The following is a 26,498-nucleotide window of genomic DNA, read 5'->3' as shown; positions in this document are numbered from 1 at the left end:
ACATTCAACGTACATGACTACTGTATTTGTTTATTATAACAATAAATCAACAAGATGGCATTAACATTATTATTTGTTAAAGTGATCCATGGATAGAAATGATTTTTAGAAAGACTTGCAGTTATATAAGATAAATGTTAAAAACAAGTTATAGAAATTTTATATTAAAACCCCTCTTAATGTTTTCGTTTTAATAAAATTTGTAAAATTTTCAATCAAAAAATAAACTAGTAGCTCGCCATTGTTAATGTCAATAATAACACAATGCTCATGGTGCTGAAACCCATAAAATCAGTCACACCCAAGCGCCAGCAGAGGACGACAAAACACCAAAAAACACAAGTAACAAGTGGACATGACACTGTGCTGTCATTTAAATCTGTTTGAGCGGGGCATGTGCGTTAAATGCGTCAAATATTTTAATGTGATTAATTTAAAAAATTAATTACCGCCCGTTCACGCGATAATTTTGACAGCCCTAATTTTAAGACATTTATTCATGACACTGACCTCTTGTCCAGACCTGGCCGAGTTTTCTGCTGAGTGTAGGGATTCAATCTCCCCTTCGATCATCGCTGCCTCAAGACACTCATGCAGATCCTTGAAGCCGTTTACTTGCAGCGGGTATTGGCCAAACATCTCTGTGTTCTCAAATTGTTTACCTACGAAGTTGCACACATATTAGACAAGGGCTTCGTAACTGCCGAGGAAAAGTGCCAAATAAGTTTATGCTGTGGGAGTGTAACAGAATTTATGTTGTGCTCATTGTCTCCTCGGCTGCTCTCTCTTGTTCCGCGAGACATCATTCATTAATTAGTGTTGTTTACACTACAATGATAAGGGAGGGGGGGTCAGACATGCAGATGTGACAAAGTTCAATTTAGACCAACAGGCCTAGGTTTTGGTGGCTCTGAGCAGTATTGTTATGCATAATAACCACAATGTCAATCAGCTGTCAAGGTCTTCCACGATCAATGCATCAGCACTCCTCTACATGAAGATTAACTCATTAAGGCAAGGTCACCTTTCATTACCAGGGGCAAAGACATGTTTTATGGGGACTACAATAAAACCACCCACACTTTCTTTTCCTCACACTTTTGTTTTGTTTTTGTTTGTATGGATTTCAGTTTGACATCCTATCTTACCTTCAAGGACACCAACAGCAAGGAATCGCCCATAGAATAGTTCAACCATTGGGTTCTTTGGTTTGTCTTCTTCCCTTAAAGTTTAAAAAAAAAAAAAAAAAGATGAAAACAAATAAGCGAAAAGTGCATACAAAGCATACCGACAATATACATTAGTGCTGCAACGCTAAATCGAATAACTCCAGTAATTCGATTAGAAAAACGCTTTGAATCAGAATTTTGCTGCTTCGAAGACTCATTTAATTAGAGTGGCGTTGTAATGGTTTGTTTTGAAAGTGTTTTCATGTAGTTTTATTGATTTGGGTGGATACACTGCCCTCTAGTGGCAACAATGAATACAACATAACTCATCCAACATGGCCGGATCCATCTGCCTGTTAAGACCAACATAAGGTTGTAACTTTTTGTTTGAGACAATATGATTGTTTATGCATTCGTAATTCACATTAGAAGTATATTCAGCAGTTTTTTGCAGGAATATGTGTTTGAACGATTTCTTAATAGATTTAGATTTTTGCTATGCAAGTTAACCAATTGTTCTTTTGTTCTACTTAGATCCTCATTATTTCTGTATACCGTTTTAGGCTAAGCTCAGTTACTTTAATTTATTTTTAAATGTATGTATTGCTCTTCTGAAATGACATATGAAATTGATATTTTTTGTATTCACATTTAATGCTCTGTTGAAAGTACAATCTTAGCAAGCTTTGTTTTACATCTCCTAAAATATATTCTGCAACAATTAAATGTTCCTAACCCGATTACTCAATAATTTGAACTAATTGATATATTAATCGATTACTTAAAGAATCAATAGCTGCAACCGTAATATAGATAATCGATAAATAATTTATTCTGTATTTCAAACTGGTCCATTGAAAAATTCTTTAGTTACCCATCTTCTTCAGCCTTCATTTGAAAGGCATCCTCCAGCCAGTCCAGGAGCTTGTGCGTGAACTCACTCACATCCTGCTGTAGAGCAAAGAACGTAACTTGCATTGTAAAAGAGAGGAACATGATCAGTTATATTTGGGGAAAACAAGGTTGCATTGGGTTAAATTTGACATCAATTTCATTTTAAACTCTTTTTCTGTTTTTATTTTATTTTTTTTAACAGTACCGTAATTTATTATCAAAGACATCCTGACACTTTGTGAATTCCCAATTTGGGGTTGATTACCTGTCACATACCATTGGGTTGGTTGTCACTTTATTTTTATTTTTTTTATTGTATTAATGAGGAATATTAAAAAAAAATACATGTTAACATTATCATATTCGAACATGTTTACAATGTTGCTTCAACAGAACAGAACACATCATACGTACGTATTTTTTACTTTATTAATATAATACCATACATGTTTTGTATAGTTATTCGGGGATTTTGGGGGGTATTTAGGAGTACTTAAAGGGTTAATTCTGACTCCGGAAATTCAGGTTACGTCACCAGAGTCGGAACGTAACTTGTCCGAAACCCAGGGACCACCTGTACTGAGTCATCACACCATTCAGTTATTTTAATCTAGCTTTGGTAAATATCCTTCATTACAGCAATACATTGTTTTCACGAAAAGCAGTCTATTGTGTTGAAGCCTTTAAAGAGAATTGTGAAGACCTTAAAAATTGTAAATAAATCTTTAAAAAAGTAATTGCCTCCCACCAACCCGCTTGAAAACCAACCCCATTCTCCCCCTACCACTGTTGGAATATTGTTTTGTCAGCCGAGATTTTGAGAGTGAAGTAGGTCAAGAAATTGAAATAGTCTGCTCATAAAACCTAAACTCAAGATTTGAAATGTTTCATCGTCACAGATGAGTTCTTAAATTGCTGAATTTCAAAGAAATCTTATGACCATGTGACTACTCCTAGACCTAAGGACTCACTGCTGATTCGGGTCAATGCATACCCAACCTGACTAATATTAAGTGAAGCGGCATGACTGATGAGTGGCGAGGCCAGGTGCTTGACCCCAGTTACACGCCACAAAGCCACTGTCTAAGTACTACCGCTTATGTAAGGAGAAGAACCAAAGAGTTTTGTGTTCTGACAGGAGGGCCTCACATTGTAGAAATGTGGTTTTGCATAGTTCAGCAAGGGATGATGTGGTTTTGAGGATTAATTGTTACAGATAAGAAAGGTTAAGTGTCCCATAGTCACTGACGCTGAGTTAGCAAAAAGGAAATTTGCTGTCAGGCCTGGGGCAGTAAAAAGAAGGCACAACTAAAGAGATTTGAAATTTTAACCACTACAGGGTTTCTACAGGTATCAGCAAATCTCTTTTAATGCTTTTTAACGCCACTTTAAACTAATTTAATGGCCATGCCCAACTGCAGATAGTTTCACACATACAAATGGCTAGTAGAGTTGTCCAATAACGACTTTTTAACCGATAACCGATATCAAACAGATACCGATCTATGCGCTCGTTGACTTAACATATTTATGGCTAATTGTATTGTAATGCCCCAGGGGATAATTTAATAATGATAAATGTAACAATTTCAAGGTTTTCCAATTAACATTGGACAGTGAAAAAAAGGGAACAACATCAACTGAGGTTATGGAAAAAGTGCCTATATTGCACCACTATATTTATCGTTGAAATTAAAATGGAGCAAACATTAGATCAAGTGCAAGTACAAAGTGCTAATAAGGCTGCAATAAGGTGCTTCTGGCTCAAAAACAAAAACAAAGGCACACAGCTTCAGTAAAGTGAATGAGGTATTTTATAATTCGTTATTTTTCATTCATCATTTATTGTTAATTTAATTCTTGCACCATGAATGCAAATAGTATGCTCACGTAACAAATCCCAACCATCTTGGTTTGAAGACATCTAATGGTCAATAAGCATAACTGCTGTGCTAAGCAGTGACCAGCCCTTGAACAAAGGCTTCTACAGTCACTTTGAAAGCAACAAGCATATTGGCCCAAAACCGATAATAAAAAACGATGTCGATATTATCCCATATCATTTTAAAATGTTTGATAACGCTAATTATGTTTTTTAAAAAAATTCTTTAACCATCAAGTTTACATAATTTTTAATGCTAATATCTAATTTAATGTCATGGAATGCTTTTTAAAGCCTGAATTTTGACCAAATCGATTTAATGACTATTAATGCTTTTTAATGACCCGCATAAACCCTGCATTAGCAAGGAAACTGCAAAATGACTAAAAGACAATAGCTTAATGTAAATATTCTAAAGACACAAAAATGCATTTGTGAATGGCACGAGATTTTTGCTTTGGCTGCCGTTTTAAAAAGATACCAGTTAGTCGTTTTCACTTATTTGTATGTGTAATAAAAGGCACCTTATAAACAAGTGCAGTAATGCGTGCATCTTTTTTTATTACATTATAATTAGTAATAATTGAGATGCACTGTCTAAACATACAATATACAATACTCCTTCTTTCAAGTCATGTTCACCCTGCCTCATTGTTTCTTATTTAGTCATATTTCATGAGTTTCTACAAAACTGGTCAAGTGGAATGGGCCAATGAACAATATTCTATTGCGGAATGACTTTGTGGACCAGTGCATGAAAAGTACTAAATAAAATTACATTATAAATACAGTAATACTAATTTTGTTGATTATTTGAATGTGATTTTATTGTGTCAAGTGACTATCATGCTCAGCTGGACAATTTATGGCTTACCTGCTGTGACTCACTGGACTTAAAGGCGTCTTTGAGGATTTCCACTGCCCGTGACGGATCTACATATTTCCTCTTGGATCCAACCATAAGGGAAAAGAGAGTCCGAAGCTCTTGCATGAAGGGAAGGTTCCGGTGTTCCTACAAACAGCAAGATACACAGAGAATTTAATGCAGGGCTGGGCAACCAATCATCCAAAGAGGACATGTGAAAAACGAAAACGATTATGGAACACCACAGTTTTGTACATACATAATATTAGAGCTGAAACAATTACTCAAATAATTCGAGTAACTCGATTTTAAAAATCGATCGAGAAATTTTCTGCGCCTTGAGGAATTGTTTCATTTCGCCAGCTCTAAGCTTAACGTTTTGCCAGGACTACGTTTAATGCGGCATAACGCGCTGACGTCACGTACAGAAAGAAGACAGAGGCGGCGGATATACAGTATTTGATTTCAACCATGCATGATTACAGAGGTAACGACGAAGAAGCCGACAAAAGCAAAGAGAAAGGCACCAAGTAAAAGCATAAAATGTCAAAAGTGTGGGAGCATTTCAAGCTGGAGAACACTGGCGAACACTGTTTCATGTATTCACTGTAAGACAGCGCTTGCATAACACTACAGCACATCTTCAATTATGCAGCTCAACCGAAGGCACCATGTTTACTCTGAGAGCAGAGGAGCGACATTCGGGACAAGCTAAAATTAAGTTAACGTAGCGCTAATTAATAAGACTAACAGTACTGTACCTTTGCGCATGGAAATGGCAAAAAGACTTGTGGGTACAATATGACGATAACGTCAAATAATAAATTCATCAGTACAGACAATCCAGTATTTCAAGAGCACAGTGCCAGTGCCTCCATGGGCTCCAGTGTAAAGCACTAGACCTCCTACCTTCTGGTTTCGGGGAAGATCATCAACCCTGGCCGGTGGAGAGTAGTGGAGTACCAGTCTCTGGAACTCGAGCAGGTTAAACAGAGACTGGGAGATCGAAATGAAATTAAGATATTTTATTTATTGAATGTCCAAGTACATTGAATAGTAAAAAACAGCAAGTAAACAGATAGAATAGTCAGATAACATTGTGAACTGTATTGAATTTAGCTAATTTTGGTCCCAATATGACAGCTCAGAACTTGTAATGTGTATACAAAAACAAAATTAAATCTCTGACCAGACCTCTGAACAATTTGCAGACCTAGCAGAGGAACGACAAACGTATTCCAGTTGGGTAGAACAATCACCCAACAATGTCAGCAAATGACAACATAAATCAAACAATAACATTGCTTTAAGTCATTATGCAGTCTTCTTGTAGAGTACACAAACCTTTTCAGAGATCTTAGACCTTGTTATGAAATGGGAATGTTGTTGACAACATCTCTTGTTCTAAAAGCATCAAGCTCGAGTTCATACAGTCTTCTTCAAAAAGGCTTGGGAGTCACATTACAGAGGAGCAAGGCAACATGTGATGATAGTGTCCAGTGTTTAGCTGGCATATTTAAGCTCTGGTCCAATTGGTTTCATTACGGTGCAGGCAGTCTTTCAAAGACATTTTCCTTCACAGCTACTCTTAATGTGTTTCTTAGAAGAAACATCGGATACAAATATGACACCTTAATAAATTATGTTTCACTTGAATCAAACACTAAGTTAAATGAATAATATTTACAAAAGACAAAATTGTATTTTGTTATTCTCACAATATTGAGCAAAACAATTTGCCTAGAAAGCATGCATGTGCATGTGTGTTTGGGTGTGCCCACCTGGATGACGGCACTGAACCAGCAGGTATTGCCGACATTTTTCAAGCCTACGGGGCAGTTGTCTATCCTCTTCCTGTCATGTGGGTTTGGCGAATCACTCCATACTTCAGTGTGGGTGCGCTTTAGACTTGCTTTATTCTCTGCTATGCTGGCCTCCAGAACTCTGGGCACATAAGAGTAATAAACAAAACTTTACATTATATTCCCTTTGTGTGTGGACTTTTCTAATCGCATTTAAAATTGGGGATGCTTTGCAAAGTAACTTCCTTTAATTCAGTACTTCTCAAATAGTGGGGCGCAGAGCGATGCCAGGGGTGGCGCATGCGACCTCGGGGGAAAATACTTTTTTGCCGTACTAGAATGAAATCTAATTTAACACCCACTCAGTGGGTGGCAGTGGCGCTCTCATTTTCATAGTGTGCGAAGTATTTTTTAACAAAAACAAGAGCACACAGTAAAAAGTACTGGAGATATGAAGAACTAAGACGAGGAAATATGACAAAGCGTTTTAGGTTTGACTTTTAAAACAGTGGGAGATTAGAAAAGACCAGCCTGTTTACTGTGTCGAAAAATGTTTGCAGCGGACAACAGGACGCCAAATCAATTAAGACATCACTTAAAGACATTAGTCCCTAGTCACATTGCTTGTTAGGGCTCCTGCTCCTCCCTCCTGAGCCCTGGCCCACCTCCTGCAGGTGTGCCTGTTTTTATTTTGATTACAGATTGCACGAGACGGGGTGAGCGGCCACAGGTGATGGTGATGATAATCAGCCCTCTTTAAAAGCAGTGGACGCCGCCACCTCGTCGCCCGATCAACGTGTCTGTTTGCTAAGTCAGTTGTATCTCGCATTCTTTACTTATTTCTCTGATCACCGGCTCACGACATTTTTTGCTCTTGTCCCAGGTCCTGTTTTTTGCGCGCCACTTGTCGGATTTCACGCCTGCCTCCTTCCCGAGCTTCATCGCCTCACGCCCACTCGACTACCCCGATCAGGAAGTTCCACTGCTTTTGTGTTGGACACAATAAAGCATTTTTATTCATTGCCACACCGTGCCTGTGTCTGCATAAAGATCCCCTCCATTCCGAGAATCCTAACAGTTTGATCGGGCCACGATGGATCTCGCAGACAATCCTTCCGGCTCTCCCAGGTCACTCCGGGACCAACACCAAGCCATTGACTTCCTCTTCCATAAGGTAACGGCCATTTCCCACTCACTCCGGGCCATACAAGCACAACTAGCCCCGTCACCTCTTCGCCACGCCGCCGCCTCGCCAAGCCGCGTTCCAGCAAGTAACCCGCCGTCATTTGCTACGGGCCGAGAGCCTCACGTCCCCGCTCCGGCGCCGTACAATGGCAACCTCGGCACTTGTCGCGCCTTTCTGTTGCAATGTAGCCTAGTTTTCGAGCTACAGCCACACACATACCACGAAGATAGAGCGAAAATTGCCTACCTTATTAGCTGCCTAAGCGGGGTTGCTCTCGATTGGGCGTCATCAGTCTGGGAGCAGGGATCCCCCGTGTGTCGCTCGTATGCGTCCTTCACCGAGGAAATGCGCAAAATATTTGACCACCCAGTCCGCGGCAAAGAGGCAGCCAAACGGCTCATGTCGGCTCGCCAAGGGTCTCTGAGCGTCGCCGAATTCTCAGTGGAGTTCCGGACGTTGGCCGCTGAGAGTCGTTTTAACGACGCGGCCCTACAAGAGGTATTCCTCCACGCATTGAACGAGCCTCTCAAGGACGAATTGGCCACCCGGGACGAGCCAGATTCCCTGGACAATCTCGTCAGCCTTTCTATCAAAATTGACAATCGCCTGCGTGAACGCCAGAGACAACGCAGGGTGCGGCCGGACGCCCCGCATTTGCCCCTCACAGTCTTCCCGCGACCATCCCCGCTTCCTGTCCTGGCCACTGACACGGCGCCAACGACATCACCCCCTGCTGAAAGGACCGCGCCAATGCAGTTTGGCCACACCAGGCTGTCGCAGGAGGAGCGTACACGCAGGTATCCAGCACAATTATGTATTTACTGTGGTCAAGGTGGGCACTTTATTTGCAGCTGCCCGCTGCGTCTGGGCTCACCCAGAAAAGGGGGACTACTCGTGAGCCACATGTCCAATCATTCCTCAAGCCGGCTCCAGCTCACAGCCACACTCACCTGGAAGGACCAGTCCCGCACAGTGACCGCCCTTGTGGATTGTGGTTCTGACGAGAACTTCATGGATCGTGGCCTCGTGGAGCAGTTGGGGCTGGTTACGCATCCGCTTCCTGCCCCGTTAAAAACCACAGCACTCGATGGGCGTCTCCTTTTTAGTGTGAGTCATAAAACAGAAGCCGTCGACGTCATCTTGTCCGGAAACCACAGAGAGGTGAGCTCCTTTCTAGTTTTCCATAGTCCCGGCACACCTTTGGTCCTCGGCCTGCCATGGCTAAAAACACACAACCCTGCCATAGACTGGACACACCCCAAGCTAACTGCGTGGAGTGACTTCTGCCATGCTAACTGTTTGAAATCCACTTTAGTGCCTGCTCGTCCTGTCCAGAGCATGGGACAACCTGACCTGTCCGCGGTACCAAAATGCTACCACGACCTGGGGCAGGTGTTCGATGAAGACCGCGCAGCATCGCTCCCCCCGCACCGTCCTTATGATTGTGCTATCGACCTCCTTCCTGGTGCGGCTCTTCCCAAAGGTCGCCTCTTTAACATCTCGCTACCAGAAAGGGAGGCGATGAAAAAATACATTACAGAGTCCTTAGCAACTGGTGCCATTCGCCCGTCGTCTTCCCCTGTAGGTGCGGGATTCTTTTTCATAGGCAAGAAAGACGGCGGCCTGAGACCCTGCATAGACTTCCGAGGCCTGAACGAGATAACAGTAAAGAACAAGTACCCTCTTCCCCTTCTTGATTCCGCGTTCACCCCCCTCCAAGGTGCTGCTATTTTCACGAAACTCGACCTACGTAGCGCCTACCACCTTGTCCGTATTAGGCAGGGCGACGAGTGGAAGACCGCCTTTAATACACCCATGGGCCATTATGAGTACTTAGTAATGCCATTTGGACTCACAAACGCTCCAGCGGTTTTCCAGAACCTCATTAACGACGTCCTGGGAGACATGATTAACAAATTTGTGGTGGTCTACTTGGATGACATCCTCGTGTTCTCCCGCACACCTCAAGAGCACGAGAACCACATCCGTCAAGTGCTCCAGCGGCTCCTTGAGAACCGACTGTACGTCAAGGCAGAAAAGTGCGAGTTTCATGTCCCGGAGACCACGTTTCTCGGCTACGTCGTAGGGCAGGGTGAGCTACGCATGGACCCGGCAAAAGTCACTGCAGTTCTGAACTGGCCTCGCCCCTCTGACCGAAAGCAGCTACAGCGGTTTCTCGGTTTTGCCAATTTTTACCGCCGCTTTATCCGTAATTACAGCCGGATCGCGGCTCCACTCACGGCCCTCACTTCCACTGCCAAGCCGTTTCTTTGGTCCAAGACTGCAGACTCCGCCTTCAGCGACCTCAAGAGCCGTTTCACCTCTGCCCCGGTGCTAGCTCATCCCAACCAGTCGCTGCAGTTCATGGTGGAGGTCGACGCCTCGGAGATAGGCGTGGGTGCTGTGCTATCCCAACGCCAGCCCGCCGACGGCAAGACACATCCATGTGCCTTTTTCTCCCGCAGGCTCTCTCCCGCTGAACGCAATTATAGCATCGGGGACAGGGAACTCTTGGCGGTAAAACTGGCCTTGGAAGAATGGCGCCACCTCCTGGAAGGGGCATCCCAGCCCTTTGTCGTGCTCACCGACCACAAAAACCTGGAGTACCTCAAGTCCGCCCGGAGGGCTGAATCCACGACAAGCCAGGTGGGCCATGTTTTTCTGCCGCTTTGACTTCACCCTTTCATACATTCCAGGTTCCAAAAACGCCAAACCAGACGCCCTGTCATGCCAGTTCCAGACCACCGAACCCAAGGACCTCGCCGTCCCATCGGTCCAAGGACACATAGATCGTTGTTCCAGGGTCTGGGAGCAAGCGCGCGCTGCACTCCTCCGTGCCTCTGAGAAATCCCGTGCCCAGGCTGACCGTCGCCGCACACCTGCACCCAGCTACGCCGTCGGCCAAAAAGTGTGGCTGTCTTCAAAGTCCCTGCCACTGAAAACTGAGTCTGTTAAGCTTTCCCCCCGGTTCGTTGGCCCTTTTGAGATCACAAAGTTAGTGAACCCTAGTGCTGTGCGCCTTAAGCTCCCTGCCCATGTCAGAGTCCACCCTACCTTCCACGTCTCCCAAGTCAAGCCGGTTTCCACGAGTCCCTTGGCCCCCCCTGTTCAGCCGCCTCCGCCACCTCTCTCGGTCGATGGGGGTCCTGCCTACCGTGTGGAGCGGCTTCTCGACGTCCGCCGTCGTGGCCGGGGGCTCCAGTATCTGGTGGACTGGGAGGGTTATGGCCCGGAAGAGCGGTCCTGGATTCCAGCCCGGTGGGTGTTGTCCCGCGAGCTGATCCGTGATTTCCACCGCACCCATCCTGGAAGTCTTTGTCGGGCGCCAGGTGGCGCCCGTAGGAGGGGGGGTCCTGTTAGGGCTCCTGCTCCTCCCTCCTGAGCCCTGGCCCACCTCCTGCAGGTGTGCCTGTTTTTATTTTGATTACAGATTGCACGAGACGGGGTGAGCGGCCACAGGTGATGGTGATGATAATCAGCCCTCTTTAAAAGCAGTGGACGCCGCCACCTCGTCGCCCGATCAACGTGTCTGTTTGCTAAGTCAGTTGTATCTCGCATTCTTTACTTATTTCTCTGATCACCGGCTCACGACATTTTTTGCTCTTGTCCCAGGTCCTGTTTTTTGCGCGCCCCTTGTCGGATTTCACGCCTGCCTCCTTCCCGAGCTTCATCGCCTCACGCCCACTCGACTACCCCGATCAGGAAGTTCCACTGCTTTTGTGTTGGACACAATAAAGCATTTTTATTCATTGCCACACCGTGCCTGTGTCTGCATAAAGATCCCCTCCATTCCGAGAATCCTAACATTGCTGGGTTTCCCCTAGAGTTTTTTTAAGCTTTGGTGTTGGTGGACTACATCAGAGTCGGATAGTCCCAACATGCCGTGCCGTTGCGAAATTGCTTCATTTCATAACAAAGGAGAATTTTTTTTCCACATTAAAATTTTTACAAGACGAACCATGACAAATATCAATTTGAAATATTTTATTAGCCAGGCTTATATCATAGCACTCAGCTACGGTAGATGTACAGAAAAATGCGTAGTTGATTACAGCTATTACATAGGTTATTGTAAACGTAAAATACTTAGCGACTTATATTACGGAGGCGGAAATGTAGCTGAACGCACTCATGAGTGTCAATGCAACCGACAGACACAGCACTGTGCAAGTAAATGACTTGTCAGCCAAAATCTCAAAAAATAGATGCAGTGAATTATTCTGACCAACATGTGGCAGCAACACAATGCAAAAGGTCAACTGGTTTGCGGTGCGCCACAATCTTTTATTTGTAGGGGAAACGCTACTAAGCCGATTGATTTTTATTTTCAGTGAAAACGTGACAAATATTGGCAACAATCGTCCCGCTTTGTCAGTGTTACATCAATAAACCAGCGTGCACTCTTAGCATCATATAAGGTGGCATACCAAATTGCTCAGTGCAAAATAACCCCACACCATGGCAAAGGAGCTGATACTACATGCAGCAAATAAAGATTTACATTTACATTTGTAATAAACATTTACGCCTTCCGGAGTGGGGGTGGGGGGGCTAACAGAAAATAATTGAGAATAACTGCTTTGGTTGTACCCAAATTAACGGTTATTTACCCAAAAATCAACAGTAAGGGAACTAAGGGTGTAACGGTACATGTATTTGTATTGAACCGTTTCGCTATGTGGTGCTCGGTTCGGAACGGAGGCGTACCGAACGAGTTTCTGACGTAATGTAACCCTTACTTTTCGAGGCTGTGAGTCGATCGGGTTACAGTTTCTTTGTGTAGATTATATTCACTCCGTCTTCTCTACTATAATGAGGACCAACACGATAGGACAGTATAACCCAGAAATGTCAACGGCGCGATAACGTGGCCGCCGCGAGAACGCAGTGAAACGCCGGCGTTAAAGTCAATCAGCCAATGCACACCAGTCGTAGTGCGGCCGCGTGTTAGACGCGCCCCAGAAGCGGCTCAACACGACGCACGCGAAAAGAACGGCAGAGTTTATTATTTGACGCGAGACGCGACCCTGCTGCGTCAATACTACTACCGGTAGCTAGGATTGGGCAGACCGGAAGTCACTCATGTAAAAATACGGTGGATCCGGTTGACTTTCAAACTAATATGCAATCGTAGCCCATTTTTTGATTCCACCAGATCTCTTGAGTGTTAGATCGGGGCACAGTTGACTTGTCTTTGTTGACTTACTGCTGTCTTCTCTGCTCTCATAATAACCAACACGGCCCCGTGTTCAATACAAAACCCTCCTACCACAACAAAACACGTAGGAACTAATATTCACATAGGAACTTAAGTTATACAGCATAAAAATATACAATATAAATGTAAATATAAATATAATACTACATCACATTTGTAAAATATAAACACATAATAAAATAAACAATAGTCCATTTAAATAAAATAAATGGAATGAGCCAAAACACCTGTAATTAAATATTAAGAATAATACAGAGGTCCTGCTTACACAATTAAATTTATTAATTTCTGTGTGGCGCTTTAACTTGAGAAAATCCACCAATAAAGCTTTTGAAAACCGTTCATAAGAAAAAAAAATGATTCATTGAGGCATTTCATTTGTAAAATACATGTTAAAATCTTTGTCATTGGGATTGCTTTTCTCTTTAGCACAGGACTTCATTTTTCTTCTTCCTTTCAGAAAGAAAGCTGACCAATACGCGAGGTCTGAAAGGCAAATTGTTTTGGATTATCTTTAAATACCCACTACTTTTTGAGCAGAATTCTAGCTTTGTATAGGCTAATTTTCCTATTGTTGAAAGCACAAAGGTGTGTAATAAACAAATAGCACATTTATATTTTGCATTTTGTTTTCTTACTATACCGAAAATGAACCGAATCGTGAGGTATGTACTGAACCGAGATTTTTGTGTACCGTCACACCCCTAAAGGGAACCATAAATGCCCCAAAATCAAAAGGAAGTGACCTGTGGGAGTTGTCCAACCAGCAGAGCAAAGCTTCCCCATGCAGTTTCTTGGATTTGTTGGATTTTATGTATTCATTTTATTTATTGCATTTTCTAGTTGTAATGTATCATTCAAATATTTATCGGAGTGCCTGTAATAAAAAATAATAGTAAAAAACAAAAGCTGTGATACGAACCTGCTGATGGCCTGCTCCTCATCAGTGATGCCAGTCTCCCTAAAGGCGCGACTGGACTCTGCCAAGCTGAGGGCAATTGCTCTCTGGAGATCATCTTTATCATCTCCTGTCAGGTCAATAACATCTAAACCAATGCAAAACCAAACGATTTCAAATAATGGTCATATTAGTGTAATAGATACTAGTGTAAATTACACTTTTAGACAAGCCGTAGATGCTTACTTGAGTCTGCTTGGCTGCCCACACTGATGTATCGGTCACCTGACACCTGAGAAGTTTGGTAGTAGGTGGTCTCATCTTGCTGAGGGACCTTGGCATTTTTCTCTGTCAGAAAGGCCACAGCTTCAGCCAGATCTCCATTGCTCACCTGTAAAGTGACATGCGAGTTAAGGCCAGTAGTCTTTCAAAACGAGTTGTGAACATTCGGAACGGATGAACTTCTGCTTGATTCAGGTTTAATGCAGAAGAAGCGAAGCAAACCGGTGTTATGAGGTTAAAATGTAACCGTTTGCCTAAAAACTTCAAAACACTTAAAACCTGAGTCGCGAGTATTGGACTGCCATTACTAAAACGTTGTTCTGCTCTTCGGATGCAAGCTAGGGAATACTGTGTGGAAGTGCAGAGAGAAGTACGGTTATTGATTTTGTATTGTGTACTGTACTTCATTAATGCAGTCATCATGTTCCTCTTCAATTCATATCTAAAACAAGTGAACTTACTACGAGTCATTACTTGGAACTCAATGTCTGTCCACTTTGAATTTCTTTACCTGCAAGGCCTGTTGAAGGAGCTGAATATCTGTGGTGCCTGTGACCTCTCGTAACTGGTTTAGTAGGGTCTGCTGGTGCTATTAAGGGAGAAATAGCATCAGTTACTGTAAGGGCATTGAAACATGAACAATGAATTTCTCATGAGTTCACTGATAAAATTAAGAAATAACAATAGTGTTATTATTACATTATTCTTACTCAAGTAATATAAACTCAACCAAAACATTTACTCAAGTAAAAAAGTATTTGGTGAAACGAATACTTGAGTCATGAGTAACACTGTGAGTAACTGCTTACAATGTTTTAATTTGAAGAAAAAAAAATTTAAACAATGGTAGATAGGCCTGTCGCGATAACAAATTTTAGTGTGCGATAATTTATTTAATAAATTGTTGCGATATGCGATATTATTGCACCAAAGAAAATTACAATAACACTGTGAGAATACAGTATATATTAATAGATCATGTGCACCCATTTAAACGCAATAAATATTTACTCTTAAATTCAAAAACTTTTTAGGAAATCACAACTAAAACACAATAGACCATGCCTCTTTTAAGTAAAAGACAACAATATTAATACTGCACAGATACACAGAAGAAATAAAATGTGTTTTTTAAGAAAAATAAAAGGCCACTTAATAATTTAATCATCTAGGCAAATGAAAACGTTTCCCCTCATGGCTTCTGCTATGGTGTTCCATGTGTAATACAGCGGTACCTCTACATACGAAGTTAATTCGTTCGAGGAGCTTGTTTGTAAGTCGAAATGGTCGTATGTCAAGCAGGATTTTCCCATAAGAATACATTATAATTCCAATAATTCGTTCCACAGCCCAAAACCCCACACTACAGCCTTAATAAATACTGCTGTTACTATTCCAAATAGCAATTACAAAGAGTAAAACAATTAAAATATGAATAAAAATCAGAATAACAATAATATAATAATAGCAAGAATAACAATAATACAGTACAGTACCTATAATAATGTAACAAATTGGCTTCAAATGTGGCTGACTTTTTTTTGCTGTACCTGAACGCACCGCGGGGCTGACTGTGAGCAGGAGAGCCTATTTTACTTTCTGTTTCGATCCTGGCGTCAACAGCAGTGGACACTCGGCGAGTTGATGGAATACATGATTTGAAACCTGACGAAGCTGGCGATTTCTTAGGCGATGTTACCACAATAAGAACTGTCACCTTAACTTATAAAAACTGGCGAATGGAGGGGGACCGCCGGCCGAGATCGGCATTCTACGACACAGTTCATGGATGCACACAACATGCTTATATTTTGCTATCATTCACATCTTCATTTCAATGGTAAGCATCACCTTTTCTTTTTTTTCTCCATCTGCACTAAACTTAAACTGCACTAAACTAAAAACAGAACTAAAATGCGTTTTGTGTAGTTGGTAACAAGGAAGCTGAACTTTTAACAGCACGTCAGCCAGACGCGTGCACACAGGTGCACGCGAGGCGATAAATCGCAGCGGAAAAATTATCGCCTTCATTTTTATTTACCGTGCGATAAATGGAATTATTGCATATTGCGACAGGCTTAATGGTAGACCGCTGGTGTTTTTCCCCTCTCATGTGCGGCTCAGCGTCTTTTACCCCCATTGTCCCAAACACCAAAGTCTTTTAGCAAGACTTTGCACCAGGCGGGCGCTGTTGTTATTATCACCAGGGGCCAACCACCTCTTAAATAAACCATCTTCCATCCACGTACACTGAGGTTGCGGACAACGTACCTTATATGTTAATCTCAAACTCTCGCATTTAGTGCACGGCCATGAATAAAAACAAATACACATCATCAGAAGTTCAACAGCGGACTAGTGATTTCCCTGGCGTTAAACGCATCGTCTCGAGTTCTGACATGATGTGAGTATCAAATTATAACGTTGTGTATGAAAACAATTCAGGTAAAATTTATACCGTATGGAATATCCCTAAATTTCATACTCAAGATAAATTACGCGTTCAGTTCACTATAAGGAGAAGAATAATGGATAGAGGATAGAAAAAAGGATGAAGGATAGAAATAATGGAAATTCCTCTGAATTGCTGCAGTGTCCCATTTCCCACTTAATATCATTTTCATAAAATATTATATATATATGTTTATTGGCTAGCATACCTCAACAGGGCAAGCTCAAGTTTAAGAATCCCATCGCTGGATATATATATATTTTTACACAAGGGTAGTTAACTGTCTAAATTTAGAAAGTCTGGGTCCTTCCTCTAGACACATTCGCTGCATCCCCATACATTTACATAAAGGAAGTGAAATCATAAAATGCGCCATAGAACTGAAATAGGAAATAAATATAAGGCCGTAAAACAAACGGTGTGTAGTGTACAGTGCAGACAGTAGGCACACAAACTATGAATATATTTCCAAAGTGCAAATGCCTTGTCTGTCATCACTAAGTTTCAGACAGTGAATAGCTATCAAACTAGATGTTTACCGGTATGTTCAACCGGTATGTTCAATTCTGTACGCAATTTAGTTAGTTTTTGGTTTTACTCACTAATCTGGAAAATAGGATGTGTTGTATTCTGTTGAAGCAACATTGTTGTAAACCTGTTCTAATATGATGGTAACATTATCATGTATTCTTTTTAATTTTCCTAATTATTAATATTAGTGATGCAACGATTAATTGATTAACTCGAGTGATTCGATTAGAAAAACATTTGAATTAAATTTTGGTGCTTCGCGTATTCGTTTCATTAAAGTGGCGTTGTAATGGTTTGTTTTAAAACGGTTTGCATTTAGTTTTACTGATTTGGGTGGATACACTGCCCTCTAGTGGCAACAGTAAATTTGGTATAACATTTCACATGGTTGAATCCAGCTGTTCCCTGTTAAGACAAACATAAGCTACGTTTTTGTTTGAGCTAATGTTTTTTAATGTAATGTGTTCATAATTTCATTTATAGGTATATTTAGCCATTTTTTTCTGGGAATATGTTTGAACCATTTGTTAAGACCATTGAAAAAAAATATATAGCATTTAAGTTAGCGGACTTTTGCTATGTAAGTTAGTCAATTGTTCTTTTGTTGTGCTTAGATCCTCATTTATTAAGTTTTTAAATCACGCTTGAGGCTCATTTTAGGTATTTTAATTTTTTGTTCCTTATCCGATTACTGGATTATTCAAACTAAGTGGTTGATCGATTATTTGATTACTAAAATAATCGATAGCCGCAGCCCTAATTAATATAATAAAAAAATAAATATATAAAAGTGACAACCAACCCTACAGTGTGTGACAGGTAACCAACCTATAATTGGGGATTCACAAAGTGCCAGGACATCTTTGATAATAAATTACTATTTAAAAACAAAAAGTAAAAAAAAAAAAATATATATATATATATATATATATATATACTAAATATAAAACGTTTCAAATGAAAATGATGTCAAATTCAACCCAAGATATTAAGCTTCAATGTGACCAACCCAGGTCTCCCCTAATCTAACTGATCATGTTCTACTCTTTTACAATGCAAATTACATTCTTTGTTCTACAGCAGGATGTGAGTGAGTTCACACACAAGCTCCTGGACTGGCTGGAGGATGCCTTTTAAATGAAGGCTGAAGAAGATGGGTAACTACTAACTACAGACTTTTTCAATGAACCAGTTTGAAATACAGAATAGACTATTTATTGATTATCTATAATAGGGCTGCAGCTATAGATTATTTAAATTATCGATTCATCTATCAGTTCAAATAATCAAGTAATCTGATTAGGAAAATTTAATGCGTTGCAGAATTAATTTCAGGAGATGTAAAACAAAGGCTTGCTAAGACACTTTCAAAAGAGCATTAAATGAGAATACAGAATTGCATTTTCATAAAAAAAAAAAAAAAAACCTAACCCTAACGGTATTAAAAAAAAAAAAATGAGGAACTAAGTTCAACAAAAGAATAATTGGCTAATTTGCATAGTAAAAGTCTGCGATCTTAAATGCTATAAAAAAATTATTATTTTTTTTTTTTTACAATGTTTTTAACAAATCGTTCAACCACATATCCCGCCCACCCCCGAAAAAAAACGTCTAAGTGTATCTATAAACTAAATTACCAGTGCATAAAAAGCATATTAGCGCAAACAAAAACTTTCCTTAGGTTGGTTTTAACGGAGCATCTGGATTCAGCCATTTTAAATGAGTTATGTCATATTCACTGTTGTCACTAGAGGGCAGTGTATCCACCCAAATCAATTAAACTAAATGCAAACACTTTCAAAACAAACCATTAGAAAGCCACTAATTAAACAAATACTCGAAGCAGCAAAATTTGATTCGATGCTTTTTTCCAATCAAATTACTCACATTAATCGATTACGGTAATCCTAGCAGCAATAGTTTAATTGTCTGTTTAAGTTTTTGATAAAAAACAAACACAATGGCTCGTTTCCTACTTCATACGTGGTGCAAGCAGTTGTGAACACTGTTGGTGTTGCCCTATCTACATGTCTTCATACTCTCGTCAATGCACAATTTGTACTTGTTAAACAATCAAACACAAATTAATCTGGAAAAATCTAGAATTGAAACACTAATGAATTAATAAATACTAATTGATAACATAATTTATGCACAAATCAAGGCTCTACAATGATTATCTCCAGTGGTGGCCAAAAGTATTGGCACCCCTGCAATTCTGTCAGATAGTGCTCAATTTCTCCCAGAAAATGATTGCAATTACAAATGCTTTGGTAGTAATATCTTCATTTATTTTGGTTGCAATGAAAAACCACAAAAGAGAATGAAAAAAAAAATCAAATCATTATTATTTTACACAAAACTCCAAAAATGATCCGGACAAAAGTATTGGCACCCTCAGCCCAATACTTTGTAGCACAACCTTTAGAGAAAATAACTGCAAAAAACGCTTCCGGTATCCATCAACGGGTTTCTTAAAATGCTCTGCTGGAATTTTAGACCATTCTTCTTTGGCCAACTGCGCCACGTCCTTGAGATTTGAAGGGTGCCTCCTCTAAACTGCCATTTTCAGGTCTCTCCACAGGTGTTCTACAGGATTCAGGTCTGGACTCATTGCTGGTCACTTAAGAAGTCTCCAGTGCTTTCTCTCAAACCATTTTCTAGTGCTTTTTGAAGTGTGTTTTGGGTCATTGTCTTGCTGGAAGACCCATGACCTCTGAGGAAGACCCAGCTTTCTCACACTGGGCCCTACATTATAATGCAAAATTTGTTGGTAGCCTTCAGACTTCATAATGCTATGCACACGGTCAAGCAGTCCAGTGTCAGAGGGAGCAAAGCAACCTCAAAACGTCAGAGAACCTCCGCTATGTTTGACTGTGGGGACCGTGTTCTTTTCTTTGAAGGCCTCGTTTTCTTTCCTGTAAACTCTACGTTGATGCCTTTTCCCAAAAAGCTCTACTTTTGTCTCATCTGACCAGAAAACATTCTTCCAAAAAGTTTTTGGCTTTCTCAGGAAAGTTTTGGCAAACTCCAGCCTGGTTTTTTCAAGTCTCTAGGTCAGAAGTGGGGTCTTCCTGCGTATCCTACCAAAGAGCCCCTTTTAATTCAGACGCCGACGGATAGTACAGGTTGACACTGTTGTACCCTCGGACTGCAGGACAGCTTGAACTTGTTTGGATGTTAGTCAAGGTTCTTTATCCACCATCCGCACAATCTTTCGTTGTAATCTCTCATCAAATATTTAGTGAGGTTAGCCACAGTGCTATGGGCTTTACGCTTATTGATGACGCTGCGCACGGTAGACACAGGAACATTCAGGTCTTTGGAGATGGACTTTTAGCCTTGAGATTGCCCATGCTTCCTCACAATGCTTGCTTCTCAAGTCCTGAGATAGTCTCCATGCTCAATGTGGTACACACAAGGGCACAGAACAGAGGTTGAGTCAAATTTAATTCATTTTAACTGACTGCAAGTCTGATTACACAGAAAAAGTCCGCTATCTTAAATGCTGAAGTTTTTTTTTTTACAATGCTCTTAACAAATGGTTCAGACACATTGTCTCACAAAAAAAAAAAAAAAACGGCTAAATACACCTATAAAATAAATTAAGAATGCATTAAAAAACATTAGATCAAACAAAAACTTAGCTTACGTTGGTCTTAACAGGGAACAGTGTATCTACCCTCATCACTAAAAATTAAATGCAAACACTTTCAAAATAAACCATAACAACCCCACTTTAATTAAACGAATACTTGAAGCAACAAAATTTAATTTGAATATTTTTTTCTAATCGAATACCCGAGTTTATCGTTTAATCGTTGCAGCACTAGTACCAATACTTAAACTGTATGTCCGTCCTACTTTTTTATTTTTTTAGTTTTGTGAAAAATGATAATGATTTAATTATTTCCCCATTCTCTTTAGTGTTTTTTCATTGCAAGCAAAATAAATGAAGATATTACCACAAAAGCATTTTTAATTGCAATCATTTTCTGGGAGAAATTGAGCATTATCTGACAGAATTGCAGGGGTGCCAATACTTTTGGCCAGCACGGTACATAATTTACAGAGCAAACTGTGCTGAACATGGAAGTAAATCCCTCTGATTTTTTAAAAATCTCCTCAAATGTGGATTCTTTGATCTCCAGCAAACCCTTGAATGGAGAAAACTGTTTCAAAAGGATCAAGGCTACAGACTTCAACCCTCTAAAGGTGACGTTTTCGTGTAGTTAAACATGTTCCATGCTGTCTTGTGTTGAAGTAGTCGAGTCACTAGAGCAGAAGTGGGTGGCAACGAGAAATGGAAGAACGCTTAAAATTAGGTATCGTATGTTGCCGCTTGTAAAGACAGACAATTGTCGTTTATATCCTTAGGAGTCTGTACGTTTTGTTTGTAAATTAGTCATTCAAGTGACAGATACGGGTTGTTAAATCTCCGCTATGTATCAAGACTCGGCCATCCCTGCTAGCTCGGCTATGTAAACAAAAGCTATCAGATACTTCGGGGATGAGTAACCTCGACAACATTAGCACACCCAAAACCAGAGAACATTAGCAAACAGAACACCCCGTGGCTTGTTGTAACCTATTATTATAACACAACACACCTACAAAAAAAATAGAAATGCTTTGCAAATGTAATTAAGTAGTCAATGAAAGTGGAGTTACGTGACACTGGCATTTGGCGCTGTTTATTTCTACTGACGCCACGGTTGGGTAATATTACTAAATCTGGTGAACCGACTAAAGACTCGTTTTTAAAGGTCAGCGAGAAGAACGCGTATGCTTTTTTTGGCAATTTTCACAAACGGCGCCAACATAAACCAAACGTGGGATCGACTGCTAAGTCTGGCTAACAAGAAGCAAAACATTGGCTTGTGCGTTAGGCTACGATAACACCAGGCCTCATGTAAACAAATTGCATTCGAGTAACTGCGAAACACATCTCTAAAATATAATACCATTGCATAATGATGCAACGCGCCCAGAAATGCATGGTTTGAATCCGAAGAATGCATTGCCTTGCACTTAGGATAAAGTTAGCCAAGGCAGATAGCGTTAAGCTTACCTTCTGAGAATGCTGCTGGAGGACATTCTGCTCTACAGTCATGGCCGATTCAGCGATAAATGTTGACCCCCAAAAATCGGATCAGCAAAACACACAAGTTAGTTTTGCTCAAGTGACTTTAAAAGCGACCTGAATCCTCAGTCTGCGACACTACGGGTGCCATAGTAGAGTGGGTTGGCCAGATTGTCAGCAGGCATGAAAACATTGCCTCCGTCGCCTCCCAGTGATCTGCTATCGATTACTTACGTCTGGTGTTCGAGACTACGTCATGAACAATATTTACGTAAATCGTTCATGATTTTTCAAATTTGAAATATAAAAATGTTGTTATTAATATTCTAACCTTAGTGATAATAACATTGAATATTCAAATATCTCCATAAGGGTTAATGCTTGATCCTCTGATGCATGAATTATGAAATCCTTGGTCAAGATTTTTTTCTGATGTGTTTTTATTCTTCCTAGGACATGAAAATAATGTTGAATTTCTCATTTTTCGAAAATATGATTTTTTTTTTTTTCATGAAGTTACAGACACATCCAATCCAGTGGACTCCATGCACCTGCACACTTAACATAAAACTATTTAAATGTACTATCAAAAATGAATTAACTTGTGTTTGACTGTGAATAGAAACCCTTGATCCCTGTTATGCTTTGATAAGCCTTGTAGCAATTTTTGGGAAATTTCAACATTTGTAGGCACAATGCATAGGCCTGAATGAGAAAACCAATGAAACTTCTAGTTGTGACTCCTACATCTAATCACAAATGTCTCAGTTGTTGTCTGGCAGCCACTCATCATCACTATTGTCACCACAGTCATCATTACTGAAGCTGGATGGAATTTCCTGGTCTACGCTATAATAGGGTGACCATATTTTGATTTCCAAAAAAGAGGACACTCAAGATACTCTAATTTTACTCGAAGTTCACTCAAAGACGCCTATATCACTTTAATATATTTAAAGTGTGCCCCCTCACTCTGGATGGAAAAATGCATTTTGAAAAAAAAAAAAAAAAAAAAAAAAAAAAGATAATGACTAATATACGTATATGTATGTGTATATATAAAATTCAGACCCATGGAAATGTAGTCTAGTCAAAGAACATACACACAGTAGGCTATGTGCCAACTAAACATTTTATAAATTACTATAGCGACAATTGTCCTTGACAAATTGTTATTCCCATTCATTTGATATTCTCATTTAATGTTCTAGATTGCACACAAACAATAACCAAAAAAAAAACTGACAAACTATTCAACCAGCATGTATCCAAACGTAGCAGTTCAAAACTACGTTTCCCATAATGCGTAGCGTGGTTTAGCCTACTCATAGTTAGCTGAGGCAAAAATCAAACTTTGCTATAAAAGTTTACAATCATCGTCAGTGCAACAATGCGACATCAAACAGGATTTTACAGTCTAAGCTCCACCAGAAGTCAACAGTTGCCATTATATACGTATTTATCGTAAAAAACTTAACAACTGGGCAGGCGTTGTGGCCAAATCGTCAACCCAGTAGATGGTGGTCATGCCTCATGATAGAGGTAAACTGCCAACAAAAACAAGAAGAACTACTCCTTCCCTCCCTTCTAGTAGGAGCCATGTCAACTGCTGCCACCCAGCGGCCGGAGGAATTCTCTTCAAATTGGTCCCGTGAAAAATCATAAAAAGCGGACATTTTTATGAATTTATAAAACCCACCTGGACCACGAGGATACTACGTGAAAGTAGGACTTGTCCGGGCAAAAGAGGACGTTTGGTCATCCTACTCTATAACCTGCCTCATTCTTTGCTGCTTTTGAAGTCTACAAAATAAAATAAAATACATATACACTGCTGGCCAAAAGTATTGGCACCCCGAAAAATTCTGTCAGATAATGCTCAATTTCTCCCGGAAAAAGATTGCAATTACAAATGCTTTGGTATTAATATCTTCATTTATTTTGCTTGCAATAAAAAAAAAAACACAAAAGAGAATGGGGAAAAAATCAAATCATTATCATTTTACACGAAACTTCAAAAATGGGCCGGACAAAAGTATTGGCACCATTTGAAAAATCATGTGATGCTTCTCTAATTTGTGTAATTAAAAGCACCTGTTACTTACCTGTGGCACATAACAGGTGGTGGCAATAACTAACTCACACTCGCAGCCAGTTAAAATGGATTAATGTTGACTCAACCTATGTCCTGTACTACATTGAGCATGGAGAAAAGAAAGAAGACCAAAGAACCGTCTGAGGACTTGAGAAACAAAATTGTGAGGAAGCATGGGCAATCTCAAGGCTACAACTCCAAAGACCTGAATGTTCCTGTGTCTACCGTGCACAGTGTCATCAATAAGTGCCCATGGCACTGTGGCTAATCACCTTAGATGTGGACGGAAAATAAAAATTTGACGAGATTTCAACAAAAGATTGTGCAGACGGTGGATAAAGAACCCTGACTGACATCCAAACAAGTTCAAGCTGTCCTGCAGTCCGAGGGTACAATGTGTCAACCCGCATTATCCGTCGGCTTCTGAATGAAAAGGGACTCTATTATAGGATACCCAGGAAGACCCCACTTCTGACCCAGAAACATAAAAAAAGCCAGGCTGAAGTTTACCAAAAACTTACCTGAGAAAGCCAAAAATATTGTGGAAGAATGTTCACTGGTCAGATTAGACAAAAGCAGAGCATTTTGGGAAAAGACATAAACATAGAGTTTACAGGGGGGAAAAACGAGGCCTTCAAAGAAAAGAACAAGGTCACCACTGTCAAACATGGCGGAGGTTCCCTGATGTTTTGGGGTTGCTTTGCTACCTCTGGCACTGGACTGCTTGACCTTGTGCATGACATTATGAAGTCTGAAGAATACCAACAAATTTTGCAGCATAATGTAGGGCTCAGTGTGAGAAAGCCCTCTCCCTCAGAGGTCATGGGTCTTCCAGCAGGACAATGACCCAAAACACACTTCCAAAATCACTAGAAAATGGTTTGAGAGAAAGCACTGGAGACTTCTATAGTGACTAGCAATGAGTCCAGACCTGAATCCCATCGAACACCTGTGGAGAGATCTGAAAATGGCAGTTTGGACAAGGCACCTTTCAAATCTCAGAGACCTGGAGCAGTTGGCCGAAGAAGAATGGTCTAAAATTCCAGCAGAGCATTGTAAGAAACTCATTGATGGATACCAGAAGTGGTTGTTCGCAGTTATTTTGTCTAAAGGTTTTGATACCAAGTATTAGGCTGAGGGTGCCAATACTTTTTTCTGGCCCATTTTTGGAGTTTTGTGTACAATTTTAATGATTTTTTTTCTTTTTCCATTCTCTTCTGATTTTTTCATTGCAAGCAAAATAAATGAAGATATTACTACCAAAGCATTTGTAATTGCAATCATTTTCTGGAGGAAATTGAGCATTATCTGACAGATTTGCAGGGGTGCCAATACATTTGGCCAGCAGTGTAAGCATCAATGTCTCCGTTTTTGTCTGGCAGCCATTCATCAACACTGTTGTCACTACATTCATCATTACTGAAGCTAGATGGAATTTCCTGGGCTATTCTATAAACTGCCTCATTCTTTGCTGCTTTTGAAGTCTACAAAATAAAATAAAATACATAAAGTAAGGCAAACAACTGCTAAGATAAAATGTATATACTAATGCCAACTATAGCTAATTTGCACAAAAATGTACATTTTAAATTAACTGGCATGGAAGATGAATGAATGAATGAATGAATGCTTATAAATATAACTATTACTTACTAACTTATCACTAAAACAGTCATAAAAACCATTATATCAGCATAAAAAAAAACATCTTTTTGTTAAGATTTTTTTTTTAAAAGTCCTTCTAAATGCTGCTATTTGTATTTTGTTTTGTTATGCAGTGGTACTGTGCCATGTGACCAAGTCCTGTAATTCGCTCAATGTGCGCCATTTGTAATTGTGACTCAAAACCTGATATAGAAAGCGAGTGGTTACTAATAATACTAAAACAAATTCTTTTAAGTTTGGCCATTTCAACCACCGTTTCCACGTTGTTTTAAAAAAACTTTATATCTATCTTCCCTCATAGCTGCAATATGCAACTAGGAATTATCGCGGACCATTAACTCGATTGATATTAATATGTTGTCCCTAAACTCAGAACCCCAAGAGTATTTTTACTTCATTAATAATAATGCAGTGAAAGCCATCAGGTCCATGAGGAAAATAAATTATACATTCGATTGTCCAATTTCAATGTTATT

The 26,498-nt window shown here is 40.2% G+C and overlaps 1 protein-coding gene across 5 annotated transcripts in view; it reads right to left on the bottom strand.

Moving 5' to 3' along the window:
- Positions 1 to 22,487, bottom strand: part of usp25 (ubiquitin specific peptidase 25) — a 73,413-nt gene extending 50,926 nt beyond the window's left edge. For all 5 annotated transcript variants that reach the window (XM_057820386.1, XM_057820387.1, XM_057820388.1 and 2 more), the window contains exons 1-10: positions 22,251 to 22,487; positions 14,708 to 14,785; positions 14,161 to 14,305; positions 13,939 to 14,062; positions 6,592 to 6,754; positions 5,720 to 5,806; positions 4,820 to 4,957; positions 2,044 to 2,120; positions 1,149 to 1,222; positions 511 to 662 (exon numbers count right to left, since the gene is read on the bottom strand). In XM_057820386.1, the coding sequence (XP_057676369.1) occupies positions 511 to 662; positions 1,149 to 1,222; positions 2,044 to 2,120; positions 4,820 to 4,957; positions 5,720 to 5,806; positions 6,592 to 6,754; positions 13,939 to 14,062; positions 14,161 to 14,305; positions 14,708 to 14,785; positions 22,251 to 22,292 (1,080 nt within the window). In that variant the 5' untranslated portion in view covers positions 22,293 to 22,487. The remainder of the gene's footprint in view (positions 1 to 510; positions 663 to 1,148; positions 1,223 to 2,043; positions 2,121 to 4,819; positions 4,958 to 5,719; positions 5,807 to 6,591; positions 6,755 to 13,938; positions 14,063 to 14,160; positions 14,306 to 14,707; positions 14,786 to 22,250) is intronic.
- Between the last annotated feature and the right edge of the window lie 4,011 nt (positions 22,488 to 26,498).

Source organism: Corythoichthys intestinalis, chromosome 18, assembly GCF_030265065.1.
Source record: "Corythoichthys intestinalis isolate RoL2023-P3 chromosome 18, ASM3026506v1, whole genome shotgun sequence".
Taxonomy (NCBI): Eukaryota; Metazoa; Chordata; class Actinopteri; order Syngnathiformes; family Syngnathidae; genus Corythoichthys; species Corythoichthys intestinalis.
This window is presented reverse-complemented; position numbering and strand designations above follow the sequence as displayed.